The following is a 20,929-nucleotide window of genomic DNA, read 5'->3' on the forward strand; positions in this document are numbered from 1 at the left end:
CGCAGCATCTTTCTTAAAAGAAAGTCAAGCACGCTAAGACTCCCCTGGACATGTGTGAAGATGTGTGTGGACCTGGAAGGATGTGGATTTGGACATACGAACGAGACACTGTTTAAGGGTTTAAGCATGCAATGTATTTTGTGTTTTAGAAACCCTTCCTCCTGTTCATGTGAAATGCAAAATGTGCCTTTTAAGTTGCTCTTCTGCCACAGAGTGAAAAAACTGCTTGGTTCTGTATGTTAACATATTGCCACATCACACATTACCTACTTTTCAATGCTCCCACAGTGTAAAAGCTGCAGTGTATCACCTTCTTTATTGGAGAAGGAGGTGGATTTATTGCTTTTTTTGTTGTATAATGTATACACAGTGTGTAATGATCGCACCCAAGTGTTAAATGAGGCATCTGCCCTACTTTTCTGTAGCTTGCAGTAGAGGAGAGGGCCATTTAGATGCAAGGGGGAAAGAGGCAGGGAGGAGGAATAGCTCCCACACAGTTCATATGCAAAGTAAGACATTGACTTGTCCAGATGCAGGAGCTTACAATCCAACATTATCACCATTCAAATCAACAACAAAAAGGAGATGAGTGTTGAAGAGGAGAGCGAGAGGAAGACAGATGAGTGTTGTGGGGTTGTGACATCAGCAGAGAGAGAGGAAGAGGAGTAACGAGCAGAGGCAGAGTGACGTGCAAAAGCGGGTTCTAAGAAAGCTCCTCAAATACATGCTATTAATAATTTATGATCACCCCACACACAGAGTGAATATTAGATTTGACATGCTGACAGAAACAGCCACAAATGCAGGCTAGTTCCTACAGCGCTGGTCAAATACAATATGCTAAACAGCTCTGCTGCGAATAACACCCGTTATTTGACACAGCACCGAGGATATGATTTTGAACATATTCACTGAAGGATTTCCTGCCAGTGTCAGGGTGCTCCATTAGGACCTGGGATTATGGTCATGATGTTCTGCAGTGTCCCAAGTTTGAACAGACCGCAGGTGCTTTCTTATGCCAAACCCTCTCATCTGCCAAACAAAATTTTTAACAGTCAAATCATGCATTTAGTATAACTTTGACATAGACTTTTTTAACACTACACATCTGAAAAGGTCACGTTGCTAGGCCCACGCTGTCATATAAATGACAGATATTTGAGTATGATACAAAATCTGACCTTTTTCTATGCATACCTTTAACATCACCAGATAAACTTTATTAACTGTAAAATGTCAATCAATTTGGGAGTCATCAAGAAGTTTGGCTGACCTCTTCGTTGGATTTCAAGGCTTAATATTTCTGTATATTGTCACTATGACTGCCACTTAGACCTTAGCACCAACCATGGCTCCACAATAAAGTGAGTCGTTTTCCCCAAAACAAGGAGAGAAAGACTGAAATCTGTTATGGTAGCCATATTTAGATATGAATATTAATTACTAATTCATATTTTGTTTCCAATTATATAAAACTGAGAAAATAAAGCAAATCCTCACATTTGACAAGCAAAAAAATGTTGATTATTTTTATTACTCCAGTGGTCCCAACCTGTGGGTCGATACCCTTCAGGGGTCACAAGATAAACCTGAGATGAACAATGAAAATGAGGAAATACATTTTTACTATACAAAAAGTTACAGCATTGCTCCCAAGTATGCACCAAATCTCAGTTCACCAACCTTTTATGACCAGAATAGAGCTCAACCTTTTTCAGATAATAACAGTAACAGTAACCCTTACAATACACTATGGCAGAGAGAAGGCTAACTGTATAATCTAACATAAAAGGATATAAGAACTACTTGTTTTATTCTGTGCTGTAGTCCAGTACACGACAGCTGGAACACTGTAAGTCAAGATGTATGGCTCAGATCAGTTGTCTAACAGAGTCCCTTATTGACTGAACAGAATCCCCCGAGAGCTCTGAAAATCAATCAGACTTTGATTGGACCGTTACTGCCTGCCACGCCTCCGTGTGTCACCTCTGCATGTGAGTGTGCGTGCATATGTGTGTGGCCTGGTGTGTACTAGGAATGTCATTTCCCTCCACTAATAAAAAAAGCTAGCCCTGCCTCGTGATTAGCCTGCGTTGAGTGAGGAGATTCTTGAGTAATGAATCTGTCTCTGCGTCTCTATGCGCAGGGTGGCTAATTTCCTAAAGCATCCTCATTATCGGTTTATTTTGAAAGGAGAAGGGCTAGATCTTCCTGTCAGTCAAAGATTGTCAAGTAGCAGACTGATTTTGTTTGCGCTTGCATTTTTTTTATGTACGCATTTTTTATTCACTCAAACGATTTATTATTTTAATTTGTGCTGAAAGTGAAAGTGAAACATTTAAAAAAACATTGGAGAATAATCCTCTTACTTAACTATAAATCCTATTTAATGGGCTATTTTTTAAGCACTGGCCAATATAAGGGGTCATGTACTCTCTTGTGGCTTCAGGACACTGTCCAAACTCTTTTTATCCTCACAACAGTATTGTTGGTGTGGTTTGGACGAAAATACAGGAGAGAAAAGTTACTTTTTTTCTAGCATGTAATAATAAGGATGAAGATATTTGTGGTTTTGATGATGATGTCCACCTGCAAATGACATGAAACTGCACTCAGACCTAGTTTTGGTTCACAGCCTCTGAAGGGACCTCATGTGCTGTTCAACTGCCACACAGGCTGACTGTCCGCAGCCAGAGATCCCTCTAGCTCTCACTAGAGCTTTCTCCGTGCTCTCGTTTTCTAACCAGTGCATTTGCGCATGTGTGTGTGTGTGTGTGTGTGTGTGTGTGTGTGTGTGTGTGTGTGTGTGTGTGGGTACTGTATCTTTGAGAGTCAGACTGTCCTCAGAGAGTGTATAGCCGTCACTCTGGCTAAACAATGCTCTGTGTATCTGTGACCAGGTGATTTATATGCGATGTGACCGGATGCCTCCCTCCAGGCCCCCGGGCCACCACCAGCCGGCCCGAGACCCAGCTTCAGCACACTTCCCCTGGGCACTTTGCACTGCTCTGCCCCCGCATCTCATACCCAAGTCTGGATCTCTGCCCACAAAGTTTAGTAGATGCTGGCTGGGATGCTGTAGATCAGTCCGTAGATGATGCACACATAGTAAATGTTTATGCTTGAAGGCATAGATGGGATTAAGTATGTAGAAGGTAGAATAATTACTATATCACAACTAACACTGCAGAAAATCAAACTTATGTTCACTTTAGGGCTGCAAATACTTTATCAGATTATCAGAAAACAGTGAAAATCTTTCCCAGAGCTCATGGTGTCTATACATTTTGTAGCCCAACAGTCCAAAAAACTAAAATATTTTGTTTCCAATTAATTATATAAAAACAGAAAAAATAAAGGAAATCCTCACATTTGAAAAAAATCTTTGGCATTTTTACAAGCAAAAAAATGTTGATTATTTTTACTACTCCAGTGGTCCCAACCTGTGGGTCGAAAATGAGGAAAAAGACAATACATTTTAGTGTACAAAAGTTTAGTTATTTTTTTCTTTTCCTGTGAAAACTGAACGGGTGTCCCCCGGATTTTGAGTCCTTAGTTTGTGATGTTGTTATGTCTGAACTGCAAACATTTTCATTATGGAATCCTCTTCGAATTTTTTTCTGGATTAATTGATGAATTGTTTGGTCTAGAAATGTTGCCACAGCCAATGGTGACGTCTTAAAATATCTGGTCATGTCCAACCAACAGTAGAAAACCAAAGATAGTCAGTTTACCTTTACGTAGAAGACAAAGAACCAGAAAGTTTTCACTTTTAACAAGCTGCAACGAGTGATTTATTTTGCCATTTTTGCTCTAAAAAATGACTAGATGAAATAATCATCGAAATATTTGCCAGTTTGTTTTCTGTGCATCAACTTATCTGTTCAGCTTCAGTTATATTGTGTCATATTGGGTGTTCCTGCAGGATGCTGCAACTTGAAGCAGAAATAGAGACAATTTACACAAGTGTACACACCCATTCACATATTGTCAAGGCATGTGTATGTAACACCCAGGAACACAGAATTTTTGCAATCTTCTTTTCAAAGCTTAATTTCTGTTGTGGTCTTGTCCCGTTCTCACTTTGCATGCTTTTTTTCACCTTGAGATGGAGTCAAAGAGGGGAGAGCTCATTAGCAAACATGGCATTCTAAGTTCATTAGTAGCTGGCTAATGATCATAAGCAGCCTAGACTTCATGATCACAGCTCATTGATCTTTGTGTCTCCCCGCCTGCACCTGGTATTGATCATATCGCACATTCGCGCAAACAGTAGAACAGTTGCACTCACACGTATACACACAAAAATGTGTGTGGGCTTGTTTGATTCATCCATATAACATCAGACGCACACATGAGCAGGAAGGTAGTCATAGATACATACACACACACACACACACACACACACACACACACACACACACACACACAAACAGATACAGTTTCTCAGCTTCAAGGAGAGATCTACTACAATCTGGCATCCGGCCCACAGTGTCAGTCCGGTGGGATCGGCTGTGTTCAGCGCCATAAATAAAACATCCTGAACTCAAATCTATGGTCTTTTTCACTTATCCATACTCTTATGAAGACTGAATAGAAACAGGGGAAGAAAGGTGTTGTATCAATGGTGTAAAAATTTAAAAAATTCTGATTGATGTATTTTTTGTGACTTCCTTTGATTTGAACTGTCCTTCATGTTTGTGATCCCAGAGAAGATTCCCTGGTGACCAAATGTGTCAATTTCCACCAACACCCTGACAGGCTTCTTTTGGTTGGAATCAGTGAAATGTAGCGTCTTTTGTTGTTCTTCACCAGTTTTATTCTTATACTTTTCACTATTTTATAGAAAGCTTTTCAAACTGTGCCTATGGATTATACAGAAACAGACTGTTTGACGTGCCTTACTATGATCATGGGTACGTCTGTGCTGCCAATCACTGATGTACTCATAATCACAGTGAAGAAGGCCCCTCAGGGGTTATAACCAGAATAATGACTATCCTGATAAGAGATTTCACTCTCCCCTCTGTTATTTTCCCATCTACTGTAAAAATGTCCATAAATTAAGGGTCCTCAACATGAAGAATATTTTGGATCCCCCTGATTCTTGTACTGAGTAAAGCTGGTGAAAGAAACACGGTTTGGCAGCGCAGTTTCATCTAAACCGTCTTGTAGCCTGATCTTAGCCACACTGCTAATTTTAGCCATTTGAAATGCCATCTGCGTGTGTGCCATCACAGATTCAGAGGCTGCCAATGAGAGCAGAGTTTACAGTGAAGTGATGCAGAGTCCTACAAAGTTTCACAAAAATGGGATGTGGACACGAGTAATCTGATGACTACATTAATCTAACACACTAAGTGTCCTTCCTCAAACGGCCACTTGAGGCTGGAAGTGAGTCCATAAGGCCCCATATTAAAATGCCCAGCTTTACAGCAGAAAACAGCTTGGCACAAAAAACTGTTTCAGTGTCTCTGTAGCTTAATACCCACATTCATGACCACTGTACGGGTGTGTGTGTGTGTGTGTGTGTGTGTGTGTGTGTGTGTGTGTGTGTGTGTGTGTGCATTATATGACATGAAGTTTTATCCCGCCGTATTCTGATCCCAGCATTTAGTCAAGTGTCCTCGCCCTCACAGCAGTTGGAAGTCATCACCTTGCCATAGTTTTCACATGTTTATGAAAACTGCTTTCTAGAGCAGGAGAGTGTATGAAACACTTAACACACACGCACACACAAATATTACAAACATTATCCTGCTTCTCATTTTCCTTCTTTTTGTGTTTCTCATTCTCGTTTTCTCTCGCTCTCCGTCTCACAAAGGCACCCATTGTTCATGACAGAATTTCAATTTGGTGGAAATTGAAAGCAGGTGTGGCTCTGCTTTTTCGTCTCGGGGGGGTTGCAGGACTTCTCTCTCCCCAGCCTGTTAGTTTCTGTGGGGCCTGTTCCTCACGCTTGACTTCATTGAGTCATGTCATCCAGCGTTTTTTGGCTGGTTTTGGCGCTTTTTGTCTGTCTATTTTTTTTTTTTTTGTCTGGGTGAGTCATTCGCTCCCTTTGTTCACCTCATCCATCAGCCAGGTAGTCACTCATTCAGACATCCATTCACCACACTCACTCACTTTATTTCTCACCTAGTATATATCTTACAATGGACAGCCTTTATAGGAAAGAGAGGATATTTACCGCAGCCTCTAGGCCTTCTACGCTGTCAATTGTATCTCCACAAAGTCTTTTCAGGGGGAATAAAAAGCTCAGATGAATATTTATGTGTTTGGAAACTTTTTTTTAAAAGATGACCACATTTTGTGTGCTCCAGTGAAGAACATAATAATCCTGCTAAATATTATACAGAAAACCCCAATTAAAGTGTAAAAATGTCTTCAACTTCTATCCTAAGTGTTTAAAGGGCTGTATTTATTTCACTATTGTTCCTTGGAGACAGTTATTTCACATTAGGGGACACTGACTGAGCGATTAATGGACTTCAGGGTTTGTGTCAAATTACATCATTATGCAAAATGATACCGTACATCTTTATTCCGACATGCCCCTCTTTGGGTTTTTTAAACCATTCTTCCAATTCATGCAGAAAGACTTCCTCTAACTGAGCTCTAAATGGAACCACATGTGGAGTTTTACATTAGACATGTTGGGAAGTTTGTATTGATGTATGTGTGTGTGAGCGTGAGTGTGAGTGTGGTTTTGAGTGTCTAGGCCTTCGTCCCAGATGTGACAGCTCACAATGCACCTGGCATAAACAGGAAGTTCAGACTACAAACATTTAGTCTTATATTAGAACTCCTCGCTTTTGGCAGAGTGAATATGGTGAATTTTTATGTGGGGCTTTAGAGGACCTCTTAAGTCTATGGGTCTGATACATATAAGAGAGAGAAGCGATAGATAAGAGATAAATAATGCACAAATGTGCACGGCTGTGGTGATCAGAGAAGTTGTGTTGACCTCCATCTTGTCAAGTGTACAGTGGTAATCCAAGAACACATTAAAGGGCAGAAAAGCTTGGTGGGCCAGGAACTGGTTGTATTATTTATGTTTATGTTTCCCAAGGTCTGGTTTGCAGACAGTTTCTGATATAAGTGAGAACTTTAGCATAAAGATCATGCTAAATTAAGTATTTTGTTGCATTTTTCGCACGTTTCAGGGACACCTTAGTATATCCTACTTGCTTGGAAGGCGAGGATGAAGCAAGGGAGTTGCTTCTACACTGCTAGATGCCACTATATTCTACACACTGGTCCTTTAAAGCTTTAACTTCTATTGATATCATTAAAATGAATAAGTGGGGAACATACTGGGCTACACACCCGGCCTATAGGTTATGGAGAAATATTAACATTCATTTGTGTCATATTGTGCCTATATGGTCTATTTTCCGTTGTAATTTTAGCTTTGTTTTTGGTCTCCACCATTGACAGTATATATAATGGACAGAGCTTCCAGTCTGTGAAGTGAAGTCAACGCGGAAGTGTCTTCAACCTGCATTCTATGTAAAGGCCAGCAGGGGGCAGCTCCATTGGCTGCAATTCAAAGCAATACCATGCACTCTTATGGAGAAAATACCCAACTTCTCACTTGATTTATGAGCTAGTGAACAGTTTCCTAATGAGTTTATGGTCTCTATCATTAGTTTCAAGTCTTCTTCCATACAGCATGATGTTCATTGAGTAAATGATGGTCCAATTTAGAGTAAAATAGACAATAAAGCAGGGTATGCTTTAGGGCGAAGCTCAACTCGCCAAACTTAGATCAAACTGTCAAACTAGACAGTACTCTGTGGGTTCGTCACTATGAGCAACTGCAGTCATGTGATCCATCGTGTATTTTTTAAGTAGGAAGTGAAAGATATTTATCTGATTCCTGATGTGAGACTAAAATCCTTCTCTCTTACATTCACAATTAATGAACACTATCTGTATATGTCTTTAGGTGTACATACATGACTACATACATGTACTGTGATTGGTTGTGTGCGCCAGGACTCATTTGTTGTCCCTGCGTAGAAGGTAAGAGCAGTGCTTTCGAGAGTCACTTCTCCTCCCTCCCCTTCTTTCACTTCCCTCCCTCGCTCCCACATCTTGGCTCTAAGTGGGGTCGCGGTCGAGGTAGCGTAGTGATGCTTTTCATTAGCTAAGTGCAACTGGGGGAGAGAAGCACCAAGCCATTGATTTACTGGGCCGGCTGTGTATAAGCCTGGACACACACACACACGTAGGTACACACTCACAGAAACAACTACTCTTCTCTTCCTCCATCCTCGGCTCTTAGACCGTTCACTCTATCCCTTTATCCCCTTTTTTCTCGCCATCCATTTCCCTTCCCCTCTCTTTCTGTCTTTCCCTTTCTGTCTCTCTACATAACTCTCCTTTCCATTTTCTCTCTCTGGCCTCTCCTGGGAGTCTCCTCCTAACACGAGACAGGGCTTGGGATTTTTCCCAACAAAAATCACAACATTTATGAAGATTTCAGCATTTTTTTGTCCTTTATGATAGTTCAGGAGTTTCTGTAAAGGTAGGCCTGTTATTGGGCAGCAAAGATTACTTTATCCTGGCTGTTCTTTTCTTGGCAAAACCTTTTCTTGATATGAACGTCAAGAAGCCATTTTTTTTTCCTACCAGACAATAAAATCTGTTTTGGATGGTTAAGAAACTGATGGCATTCATTAGTGAACTGGCTTTATGATTACATGCCTAATTGTGAGCTTTACCAACATCTTTATCCCCTGAGTAAAAAGTTTTTTTTAAACGAGACCCAGTCTGTATGAGCCAATAAAAACTCTGAGGGTCATTTCCATTGTGGAAGGCACTAAGTATGATCCCTGTTTTTCTCTTTGTTGATTACTCAATTGAAGTTACTGAGGCCCTTTTCCCTCTTTTTCTGAAAAACAAAAAAAAAGTTCCCAGATGCTACATGGCAGCCATCCAAGAACCATTCGCGTTCCTGTTGTGGCGATACTCATGTGGGCCTGTATGCCAAGGTGTCCATATATGTTTTTGTGTGTGTGCAAACTTGTGGTTGTCTGTTTGTTTGTTTTTAAATCCCACCTCATCCATCATTGTTTGACAGGACACGTTGACCCTGTTTGCCGTGGCAGCCAGGTAACCATGGCTCCTGCCTGTGACACAGCTGGCTGCGTCTGATTGGTTTAGCCGGCGGCTTTCTGCCAGGTCATCTTTAACATCAGGGCTGTAGAGTGGCACCAAGGTGCTTCAACTGCTATTTATAAACCCAGCCAGGCCCACACTGAAAAAGATGTCCAACTTAGTCTCATGTTTAGTCTGAAAATCTTTTAAAGATTTATCTAAATTTTTGGACATGATTTAACTTTTCCACATAAAAATCATATTTGCATCTTAAAATGTCTTTTCATTTCCCATATTATACTGCCGTGTTTGCTTTTGTCTCACTTTGTCCCTTTTATTTTGTCCATCTCAGCAGTCATCCAATAAGCATGATGGATATCGTTCAGCTCAGATTACATCCCTTCACTTTAATGAAACTGTATTCAAACCTGAGCTGCTGTCCAGTGTATCAGCCAACTCATGAAAGGAAAAATGCCATTAATGAGATGGACGGCAGAGTGGTTATTAAGTGAGGTTTTTACAGGAATTATCAGCATGCATGTAGCATATTGTTTGTTTGAAGCTACCTGTTGGAACATGCTGTGTCTGGCTCGGTGCAGCCAAGGTCAGCCATGATTCCTCTCTAAAGCTTATAGCGAGCGTGTCACAGTGTGACAAAAGCCATTAAGATTTAGGGAGATAGGGGAGCGAAAACGCTGAGAAATACACTTTTGCAAAAGCTTTGAGCCAAATTGACTGCGGCACATGGAAGAAAAAAGAAAGAAGGAAAAAAAAGCCAGGGAGCTTCAGAGAGCAAGAAAATTAGCTCAAAGACAACGAAGAGAAGGTTGATATAACTAAGTCTTCATCAGTGAGCCTCATCACACCTGGAGTGCTTTGTAGTTGGAGTAGTTCTCGTTATAGCTGTAGTGCTAATAGTGATTCCAATTAATTTTGGTAGTAGAGGAAGTAGTGGGTTTAATTGCAGTCTTGTTCACAAGAGTTATATTAGTCGTAGTACTGCATGTGTGTGTGTACATGCATGGGTGAATGTGAGGCCCACAGTAAGCTTTGGATACCAGCACTGTATAAATGCAGTCCATTTACCGCTGGATGCAATATTTTGTGGTTGTTGTACCCAAAAATGACAGAATTTGCTCCTGTTTTTTTTTTTTTTTTTTTTTTAAGAACTGTGATGCAATTTGCAGTCTTACAGAAACACGTGGCAGAGTCAAAGGTTCGAGTGCAGCTATCCATAAAGCTTAAAACAGAAGTTTCTTGCTGGCTTATAGAGGAGCTGATGTGCAAAAAAATCTCAACAAGCAGATTGGCTCATCCAACTTTCTGTCAGGAGGTTTTAACTGCAAACTACCTGTGTATGCTCACTTGTACATACAGCATAGAGAGGCATGTTTCAGCCTTGATATGTGTTGACAGCATTGGCTACAACTGATGGGATCTTTTTGCAGCTAAATGCTAACAAGTTAGCTGTCACTTTATTTAGTGTGATGATGAGTGAATATCTTTAATGCAATATTCCATGTTAACCACATTCAGCTAAGTTGTACGGATGGGGATGCTTAACAAGTTTGTGGAATTTGATACAATTTCACCTGTAGGTGGTGCTAAAAGATTTTAAAATGGACTGCTGTAGCACGGTAGCAGCTAACAGCTTCCAGCTCTCACATGCATTTTCAAATTTGTTACATTTTCAAGATCCTACACGGTATTAAATAGTTATTGAAAAACATGGAAGAAAATTGGCTTGTTGATTATTTGGGACATTATGCAGAATTTACAAGCCCTCTTCCGTTTGAAGCTGAAATATTTTCAGGTATAGTGCAAATGTCAGATGATTCATGGGACTGGTTAAATTTGTGTTAATTATTCCTGGAAGGACTCATTCACTCATCCTTTCAAGGTGATAGTTGGAACAATATGTGTAAAATATTGTTTTCAATAAAGAGCACTAAGATTTACAGTCCTACAATGGCCCAGCTGCACAAATACACAAAGGAAATGACATCATCATGATGACTCACCAAGGAGGTTGCTCAGACAGAGGGATGGTGGGAAAAGAGAGCTTGGGAGAGAGGAGAGGAGTATGCAGAGATCCAGGAGGGTGAGCAACAAGAAAGAAACTGTCAGAAGAAAAAAATGAGAAAAGAGATGTTTCTTTATGAATTTGACCTTCAGATTGGGGAAATATTATCATTCTAACCCAAACAGCCTTGTACAATCGAATAAAGCCTTTAATAAATTCCATTCTAAGTAAGTCTGAAGGAAAATGCATCACTCAGACTTAAAACAGTTTCATAAATGAATGAAAAGATGACCAAAAATATCATTTTTTTACGCTCTCAAGCATTCAATGTCAGGTTGAGCTGCTTTAAAGTTAATGCACCTTCAAAGGGAATCCTAGTGACCCAGTTACATATTCCTGGCTGCATTTTGAATGCTCCAGGTTAAACTAATCAAATCAACACTGAGTAATGTGCAGCTGTTTGGAGGGAAAATCACATTTTAACACAGCGATGCTTTGAAAGTGTTGGAAATGTCACCACATGTCAGGAATATATGAGATAAGTCACGGAATTCATTTTTTTTAAGGGATCCTCCTTGTTGTTATACTGCCGAGCGACACGCACACATCACCTGCACCTCCACCATCATCATTATCGTCGTCATCATCATCTGCATTTCAATGCCTTTGCTTTGAGGGAGACAAACACTGTGTGCACTATTCCTGCGTCACTGCTCTGCTCAGGTTTTGGTGCAGTTTTTCTAGAGCTGTTGTGTCCTCAGGCTGCTCCGAGAAATGTTCCAGCACCCAAAACACACATACACATGCATATACAGTACGAACACATACACACACATAGACGCAGATACACAAATGTACACACACACACACACACACACACACACACACACACACACACACACACACACACACACACACATAGGGGTACATGATTCCTAGAGTTTTTTGAGGTTGTTGGCTGCTCTGAGGCTTTTTTCCCCCTCTCTCTCTCTCCTCTTCATCATTAATTAGTCATTTAATTAGAGAACTTCAAAGTGAAAACATCCTCTGATGATGGGCGGACTATGTCAGTGTGTGTGTGTGTGTGGGTGTGTGTGTGTCAGTGCATGCAACATTGTGACACAAAATAATGTGGGTTATGAAAGTGTGTGATTATATGACATGTTTTTTTAGGATGATTAGAACCTGATGATATATAATGTCACAAGATTTTTATGTTGCCTTATGTGCCACAACTATAATAATCTAAGATATAAACTGAGCTAAGAAACATCACGTTAGATTAATTGGGCTGCAATTAATGATTATCCATTTGTTGAACCCTAAATCATTTTTCCAACGAATAAAGTCATCGTAGTCTATAAAATGTCAGACAATAGCAAATTAAAGTTTCTTAGTGCCCAAGGTGAAAAGAGCTAAAATAGCTTGTTTTGTCCGACCAACAGTCCAAAAGCCAAAAATATTCAATTTGCAAAGACAAAAAAAACAAACAAAGAACATCCAAAAAATTGATTTGTGAATAAGGAACCAGTGAATTTGGTATTATGCTTGATAAATGACATAAAGATTAGTATTCTACTCTAAAGAAAGTACTTTCACTATCGCAACCTATTAGCAGAACAAAGTACAACTATTGACCTAAAGTAAAAAAAAAAAATAAAAAGATTTAATATAACAAAGACACAAGTGAACTGTTCAACTGAAACCAAATACCATCAGAGACCATCAAAGAGATCAACCCCCTGTGTGCAGCTGTAGACGAATATATCATTGCTGAATACCAAATGTGTTTCTATTGGCTGTGGACCTGCTGGCATCCATCCAACCAACTCTCTCCTGATCTCTCTTTCCTTCCTCTTCTTCCCTCAGCCCGACGAGTTGGAGGGCGTCCACACACACACCTTCAAGCTGAAGCCATTCAAGAAGGCCAAGAGCTGTGATATATGCAAGCAGGCCATCACCAAGGAGGGCCTCATCTGCAAAGGTGAGCGTCTGGGATGTTCGGTTTCCGCTGGGAGTTCAACTTTGAATCTGAGCAGACTGGAGATTAAGAACGAGTGATCTGTGACCAGATAGTGGCTGGGTTAAAATTCCTGGAAAGGATGAAAGAGCGATTCATTCATGAGTATGTTCTGATTCCTGATCTGGATGGCTGGTGGGGCTGGAGAGAAGCTACAAAAATAAACTAATAATTTTGTAAAATGTATTTAAACATCAAAAACAGCTCTGAAAAGATGGGGTTTGATCAGTAATTTCGAACACAGACAGATCAGTGCAGTCTCGGTTTGGGGAGAGAGTTCCAGAGGGAGGGGGCAGCTATGGAGTGGACTCAGGTCCGATATTTGGTCCTGAGTGGTGCAGGCAGGAAGTTGGCATCAGAGGAGCAGAGACTGCCAGAAGGAGTGTGGTGGTGGAGCAGGTCAGTGAGGTAGGAGGGGGGCCTGGCGAGGAGAAAGAATTGGATCCAGGGAGCAAGTGGAAGCTTTGGAGGACAGGGGTGATGTGGACGGGGGGAGTGGGTGAGCCGGGCCAGCATGGCTCCTATCCATAATGGGCTGGTCCCGATGATCTGGCTGGGAGGACTGTCTCAAGGTCCGCTGTTCTTTAATCCCCAGCAATAAAGCCTTGAATGAAAATTGCACAAAAACATTTTATGGTACAAAGTCTAGATTATACAATGCTGTCAGGTTCACACAGACGAAATATCATCATTTATAACACATTTTGTAGAAAGTGACACTTAAGAGGCTTTTGAGTGTGGCTGCAAATAAATGATTACCATTAAACCCTTTTTTTTACTCTATAAAATGTCAGAATATTACAGACTTCCATCATATTTCTTAGACCACAAGCTGAGGTATTCAAATTGCTTGTTTTGTCCAACCAACAGCCCCAAACCCAAAGATATTCAATTTAAAATGATATGAAATGTTTCTGGCAGCTGTTGGAGACATAGAGATGCATCCCTTTATGTCAGCAGAGGATTTTGTTTTTACCAGGAAGGACCTCGCAGTTATCAAGTATTTAGAGCAGCAAATGTTGGTGAAATCGCCGTTGTTCAATGTTTGATAGATCGCAGCACAATCCAGAACTGCTGTATAGGTTTTATTTCCTTTCCAGATGTATTTCACATCTGTCTCTGTATGTCTTTTAGGCTGTGCATCCATCTCCCTCGTTTGGTTTAACCATTTTTGTTTTAACTGCACTGTGCATACAGTATGTATTTATGAAGGTGTCTGCTGTTTCAGCTTTTTGTCCCCCTCTTCTTCCCTCCCTTTAAGCCTCCCCGTCTTCCTCTACTATCCAGTCACATGTTTTCAATTCTAATTTTAGAGGAACTAAAGGTTTTATTGTAGCTCCAAGAAAAGTCCAGGGGAAATTAACATTAGAGGACTCCCGGGCAGCCTCACATTTTCTCTGTTTCTTTCTTACCTCCTTCCTCTCCATCTCTCTTGCACACTTCCACTCGCTCTCGCTCTCTCCTTTTTGAACTATAAACCCAGCGTCTTTTAGCAGATGCCGAGCTGACAAACACTCAGAAGCCCGGCAGTAGGAGAGCGGGCTTGTATAGGGCTTTGGCTGAGGATTTGCTGTTAAAATTAGCATGACTGCTGCTGCTGCATTAGCCTAGATAAGGGAAAGAGGGGTGTGCAGTGGGGGTAGAGCGAGGCAGAATAGAGAGAGAAATTGGGGTAGAGGGGGATTGGGAGATAGACATGGAAAACAAAGGAAAAAGAGTGCAAAGGGGAGCGCAGGAGAATTACTTTCCCTTTCATCCCTCTTTTGTTTCATTCATCCTCTATGTTAAAATACAGTAGACTGCAATAAGCGTTCCTTGCCAAATGGTAAAGCTTAAAGTCATCCAGCTAAATCTGCCTCCTGAAGTCTTACAGCAGCTTTATTGGCGCAGGCTCGGTTTAATCAGTGAAAGATGTCTTTTTGTGCTATTATTGTTAACCTTTCCTTGTGCTGTATGTTCGCAGACCAGCAAACAGACACATGTTAATCCGAGCATCCTTCCTGCCTTTTACAGTTACCGGGAAGTGTTGCCAGGCGCCCCGGTAGAAAGGCCACGTCGCTAGAGGGCTTGTGGCCAAGAGATAAGATGTGACAATAAGACAATGTGTTGTGCGCTCTTCCAGATGTGTGCATATGTTGAGGATGTACACGTCCTAACTAACTGAGATCGTCACATGCAGGATCCTCTGATTTACTGTTTGTGCCTTTAACCCCCTGAAAAGAATAGTTCATCATATTTGGAAATATGTAGGGTTATGTGCTAGACTGGCAACACCATCTCTTAAGACCCTCATCACAAAATCATACTGTGCAGCAAAAAACATTGCTCAAAGCTTTCCAAAGATACCAAATATGTCAGGCAGAATTTGTGGAAATCTGGACAAGACATTTAGAATATGTCCAGCAGCAACCTACATTCACAATGTAACTCCAAAGAAACTGTTAGTAAATTATTTAAAATAAAAATGAGATAAGTAAGTGACAAGTATTGAGGCGATATGCTCAAACAGAGCATCATGTCACTTTAGCTTTGATCACCACAGGATGAACCTGTCAAAGTTTGTTTGCTCTCCTCCGATTTACAATAACCTGCAAGAAAATGTAGAATATATTCATGTGTGCACCATGTCTCTAGTTGGTTAACTTGCTCTTTGTATGTTTTACTTTTCTGAGATGAAGCAGTGTGAGGGTAGACTTGCACCTCCTGTGGATAAGTAGGACTCATTAACAGTGTATAAAACCACATGATGATAATGATTCCCTCTGGTGCCTGCGTGGATCAGCTCCAGGTTTCCTAGCTACTGGAAACTGCAAAGGAACTTTAAAGGAAAAATATGCTGAAATATCTTCAGTTATTTGCGCAGAGAAGAAAGAAAGAAAATAATATAATCGTGCATTTTAATTCTGGAAACCTGGAATTCGTGTAGGATGTGCACAGGTGTTTTATCACAAATGTCGTTCACACGCAGCAGTCGTGCATTATTAAAATAAGAGTCAATAATATATTAAAGACAACTCTTACAAATACAGAAATACTGTTCTGAATTAAGAGAAATCTGACAATAAAATGCAATATAACCAAATCTAATATAACAAAAATTTCACTTTACTTCATTCCCACCAAACATTTCTATTAAGATGCTGTAAAAAACTAATGTTGATAAATTCAAGTTTACTCAGTTGTCAAGGAAACGGCTGAGTTGTCTTGTTAACTTGTCTGGTCTTGTTAATGACAACTGAACAAACTCCATCCTCCCCGTCCTCAGTGGACTTATTGAAGAATACTTTGTCAGACCGCTAACTTTCAAAAACTTTTAAAGCCAACGCTCAAAGGACGGAAACCCTGACCTGCAGAAGTTACAAATACTTCAGTCTACACACCTTTAAGTTGTCCCCCACTCCCATCAGAGTTACTTTTTCACACTAGTTTGGACAGCTGCTTCTCTAATTGGATGGACAAATATTCACTTAACACTTACCATCTCCAAATAATTACCAATCAGTGCTTAACACACAAAATGACCAAATAATCCATTTATCACAATTACACAGGTTTACCTGAATCAACCAGAGTATTTTTCTAACAGTCTGCTTCTCCGTAAGACCACCCAGAACATTCACACACCATCGTCACTTCACCCCTGCTCACTTTTCTGCTCACACACACACTCGCACCACCTGGGGACCACCTAGTTTGACAGCGAGGCAGCAGGTGTGGGGGGTCAAGGGGTCGTACCTGCCCAGACATCAAAACATGGCCGCTTCATGCCTGGAGGTTGACATACTCTCACTTTCTCTGTCTCTCATGACAAACATATTTAACTCATTCATACTCAAACCTCTTTTAGGAAGCATCCAGTCATAGTTTTGGTATTTTACCTGCTTCATATAATCGTATATATACCAGGCTTTGACCATTTTAACACTGCTATCTATAGGCTCTAACTTTAAGCTCAAGAATCTGAATCAAAAAGTGAAATACAAACAAATTAATGGATGGATGTTTGCTGAATGTGGCCACTTGGGGGCAGCACCACAGCATCTTAGCAACAGGATGAGAGCTGACCTTGTTGCAGTTTCCCTTCTCAGCACATTGAGCAGCAAACACTGTTGAGGAAACGGTTGAATATATGACATCTTCTTTGCAATCAGTGTAATTCTGATGCAACATTTATGTACATGCCGGCTTATTTTATTTTCAATTTAGAGAGAAACATCAAGGATTTTCTTTCCATAAAATTAGTTCCTTTTTGCATTTGCACTTGCAAAATGTATATTTAACCTTATTCATGCATTGATCTAATGTCGAGATTGTGCATATAAAAGTGTGTATTCTTACGGTTCAGTGACTTTTTTACATCCACGTCTACACAAGTCTGTTTAAATAACAATGACATTACAAACCCAACATTGTCTCTTTTCTTTCAGCGTGCCGGTTATCCTGCCATAAAAAGTGTGAAGTGAAGGTAAGTCACTGAACATCTTTTACTCCTTATTATTAGTGAGCTACTACTTATGCACACCCACATGCTAACATGTAGCAGTAAACACTCACGTATGCAATAAAATGCACATCTGTATTAGACACCTTCACACACATTTTAACATGTAAACATGTAGATAAAACATGACCTTGGTCATTGGTATATATTTATCTTTTACTTTTTATTGTTGATGAAATTGAACCAACTGCAAGGAGGTTTAACTGCATTATTAAACAGTGTCAGTTTAATACTGATGCCTCTATGTGACCTACTTTAGCAGCAAAAGACCATCAGCAGGAGATTGGCTATTTCTATGTAGTATTTCTTAATGACCACCACCAGATTTGGTTAGATTGCCCTTGAAATCAATGAAACAAGGCATCCAAACACTACAGCTTTTGTCCACAGGGGGCGCCAGAATCAACACAAAATAAAAAGTTAATTGTTGCTGCTTTGAATAAGAAAAGAGACAGCAACACAAACAATAGTTCGTATGAGTTCATATTTTTGTTTACCACCGTTCATTTATGAATGAAAAGAATGTTAAAGGCATTTTCAGACTAAGGCTGTGTTTGCTCCATTACTCATTCACTTCTATTGAACCCGATAAAACAGATTAATTAAAACATTCACTTCCTGTATTGGTGATATCTCCATGGATGTATTTATTACCCATAATGTTGCAATTGACTGGAATGCTGATATGACCATATCTGTAGTTCTGGTATTTATCTGCCGATTATAGTAAAATCTGTCTCATAGAATTTTAAACCCCGGAGCAGAGTGGCATCTGACAAGCCTTCGAACTTAAAACCCATCTGTCCTGAATCATACTGGGTCATACATCGGTACCTGGAACACCAAAGAAGCTTTTTCTTTTTTAACACAGGTGCATTTCCTTTTGCCCAGTAAGTTGCATGCATCTTAAAGTAATGAACATAAAGCAATTGCTAAAACTCTTCAAATTAGTTTCCTGTATTTGCCTCTCTTCTACCTTTTATAATTCGCATTCATACATTAATTTGCAAAGAAAAGTCACGAGGACCATTGTTTGTATCCTGAGCCACAGAATGTTTGAAAAGAAAAATCCTGAAAACTGAAGAGGAAGTGAACCATGTGGTGGATCGTCTCTGCTTCCTCACATCGAATCACGTATTCCACAGTTCTACCTCTTCACAGTCACCACATTTGATCCCAATCTGCAGTGGAAAAAGGAAGAGTGCATGGGGAGAGCAAATGAAAAGGAAGGAAGGGAGGAATGAATGACGGAGGGAAAGGGCGGAGGGGAAGAGCGTAACAAGGCTATTCTTAGTGGTTTTAGTTGTGACTGGTGGGGAGATGTTGAAATGTCTTTCTTCTCTTTTCCTCCACTCTCCAGTCTGCCCTGTTTCTTACCTCCTCTCCCTTTCCCCAAAAACATCCCTAAAACCATCGCTCTACCCAAATATTACTATAGGAACAAAGGCTGTGTGTTCCCAAAACATCAGAGGAAAAATCTCCCAAATACCTCTAAAACCAGGCAAAGCCATTTGTGGTGGCAATTGGGGGAATAATCAGGATAGCCGGAGTCATGAGTCATTCATTCTGGTGGTGACAGACTTTGGACAGTAAATGTTTTGGAGGAGGAGGTTAGAGGTGTGTGTGTGTCTGAGAAAATGAAGAACTAAATTTGGTAAATTTGGTTAGAAATTAGAGCTCTGGCATGATTGTCCTAATCCTTATTTGCTAATGAGCTAATCCTCAAATTGGTTTACTCGGGGCCAAACATTTATGCTGGCTTTATCCAGCGAAATGACCCTCGGATAAACATAAACAGGACACAATATGGCAGTGGCATGCTCATTGTTTCAGGCCGTAAAAGCACGGAAAAGTAAAGTCTTTGTGCAAATACGAGTGTGGATTTAGGCAGACGGCGATGCTTTCTTCGGCTGACTCCACGCTGACCTTGGACAGTAAATTTGTCATGAAGCACAATGAGGTTGTCGCCCGCGGTTTGCAGTCCACCAGACGTGAAGATAACTGCTGCGCTGCATTGATTTAATTTTATGTGTTTATTATTTCAAGCTGCCGCAGTTTCCCTTTTTATTCTGTATTGTAACCGAGACATTAAAAGACAGTTGTTTGAATGTTTTAATGGTAGTGTTATTATGTTTTATGCAGCGTCTCTATGTTTTTATGGCATTTTAATGAGGCCTATTCTGATTTTAATGAGGGTGTGATGAAGGTAAATGTTTTTAACATCTGATGTGAGACAATATATGTATTTAAATGTGTTTATACTACAGTAATTGTATGCACTTTACCCACTAACACTTAATGAATTTGTTTATATTTTTGCCTTGTGTACATTTTCACATAATTAAGTCATTTTATTGCAATTCAGAATTGACAAATATAATGAAAAGTGGTTAATGAGGTCAGAATTTGTAATGGGATAATTACTTCTAAACTGATTTAGATGGTTTGAAATTGGGAAATATTTTAATAATCATCCATAAATGTATTGCATGTTAATACTGGAGTTTTAAAAACCATAGGTGTTTACATTCAACAATTACACAGTAATTACACAAGGCTGATTTTGTACTGTGTGAATGTCTCTTAGAATGATTGTCATACAAGTGTTAAAATTATTTAAATACCATGTAGACCATCAGGTACGGAGAAAAAACTACAGCAAATACTGCTGAATGATTTAAATTGATATCTAAAATATAAACAAATTGGAAAATAATTAGAAAATGTTGTAGATATTTTTTGTTTGTATGTGGATAGTTTCTTAGAAGGATGTGGTTGCACTTGGATTCCTGGCTATGGCTCAGGGTACAATAAACCCTACAATAAAAATGAAGTAGAATTTAAGTATCTGTAACAACACTGACATTAGGAAAGATGCTTTAGTGTTAGATCTAATATCGTACTTTACATTGTAATAATACAGCTACTTTTTAATTTGCTTAATTACTTTGAGGACATGATAAATGGCTTTCAGCCTGTCCTTCCAAAGGGAGGAGGTGGAAAGTGATGCTCATTTCAATTGGGCAGTAAAATGATTTATTGCACCTTTAAAGTCCATAAAACATGTTGCCAAATTCCCTGTAATCTTGTTGTCAGTGAAACGATTAGTGATATGTTTCCCTTTCTCAGACTCCTTTTGCTAAACTTTGAAAATCTGTAACCACATGCGGTTCGATCATTAACTTTTAAAGCTTATGAAAATGTCTGTGCAGAACATCCAAAAGACAGATGTCCGCTAATGTGCCTTGATGAAGAACAGCTAATCGTCTCTGGCTACCCT

At 39.9% G+C, this 20,929-nt stretch overlaps 1 protein-coding gene across 11 annotated transcripts in view; it reads left to right on the plus strand.

Annotated features, from left to right (window-relative positions):
* tns1a (tensin 1a) overlaps positions 1–20,929 on the plus strand; it is a 93,568-nt gene that overhangs the window by 8,748 nt on the left and 63,891 nt on the right. For all 11 annotated transcript variants that reach the window (XM_051427505.1, XM_051427515.1, XM_051427503.1 and 8 more), the window contains exons 2-3: positions 12,998–13,112; positions 17,576–17,613. In XM_051427505.1, coding sequence (XP_051283465.1) covers positions 12,998–13,112; positions 17,576–17,613 — 153 coding nt within the window. The remainder of the gene's footprint in view (positions 1–12,997; positions 13,113–17,575; positions 17,614–20,929) is intronic.

The sequence above is a fragment of the Dicentrarchus labrax genome, unplaced genomic scaffold (genome assembly GCF_905237075.1).
Source record: "Dicentrarchus labrax unplaced genomic scaffold, dlabrax2021, whole genome shotgun sequence".
Lineage (NCBI taxonomy): Eukaryota > Metazoa > Chordata > Actinopteri > Moronidae > Dicentrarchus > Dicentrarchus labrax.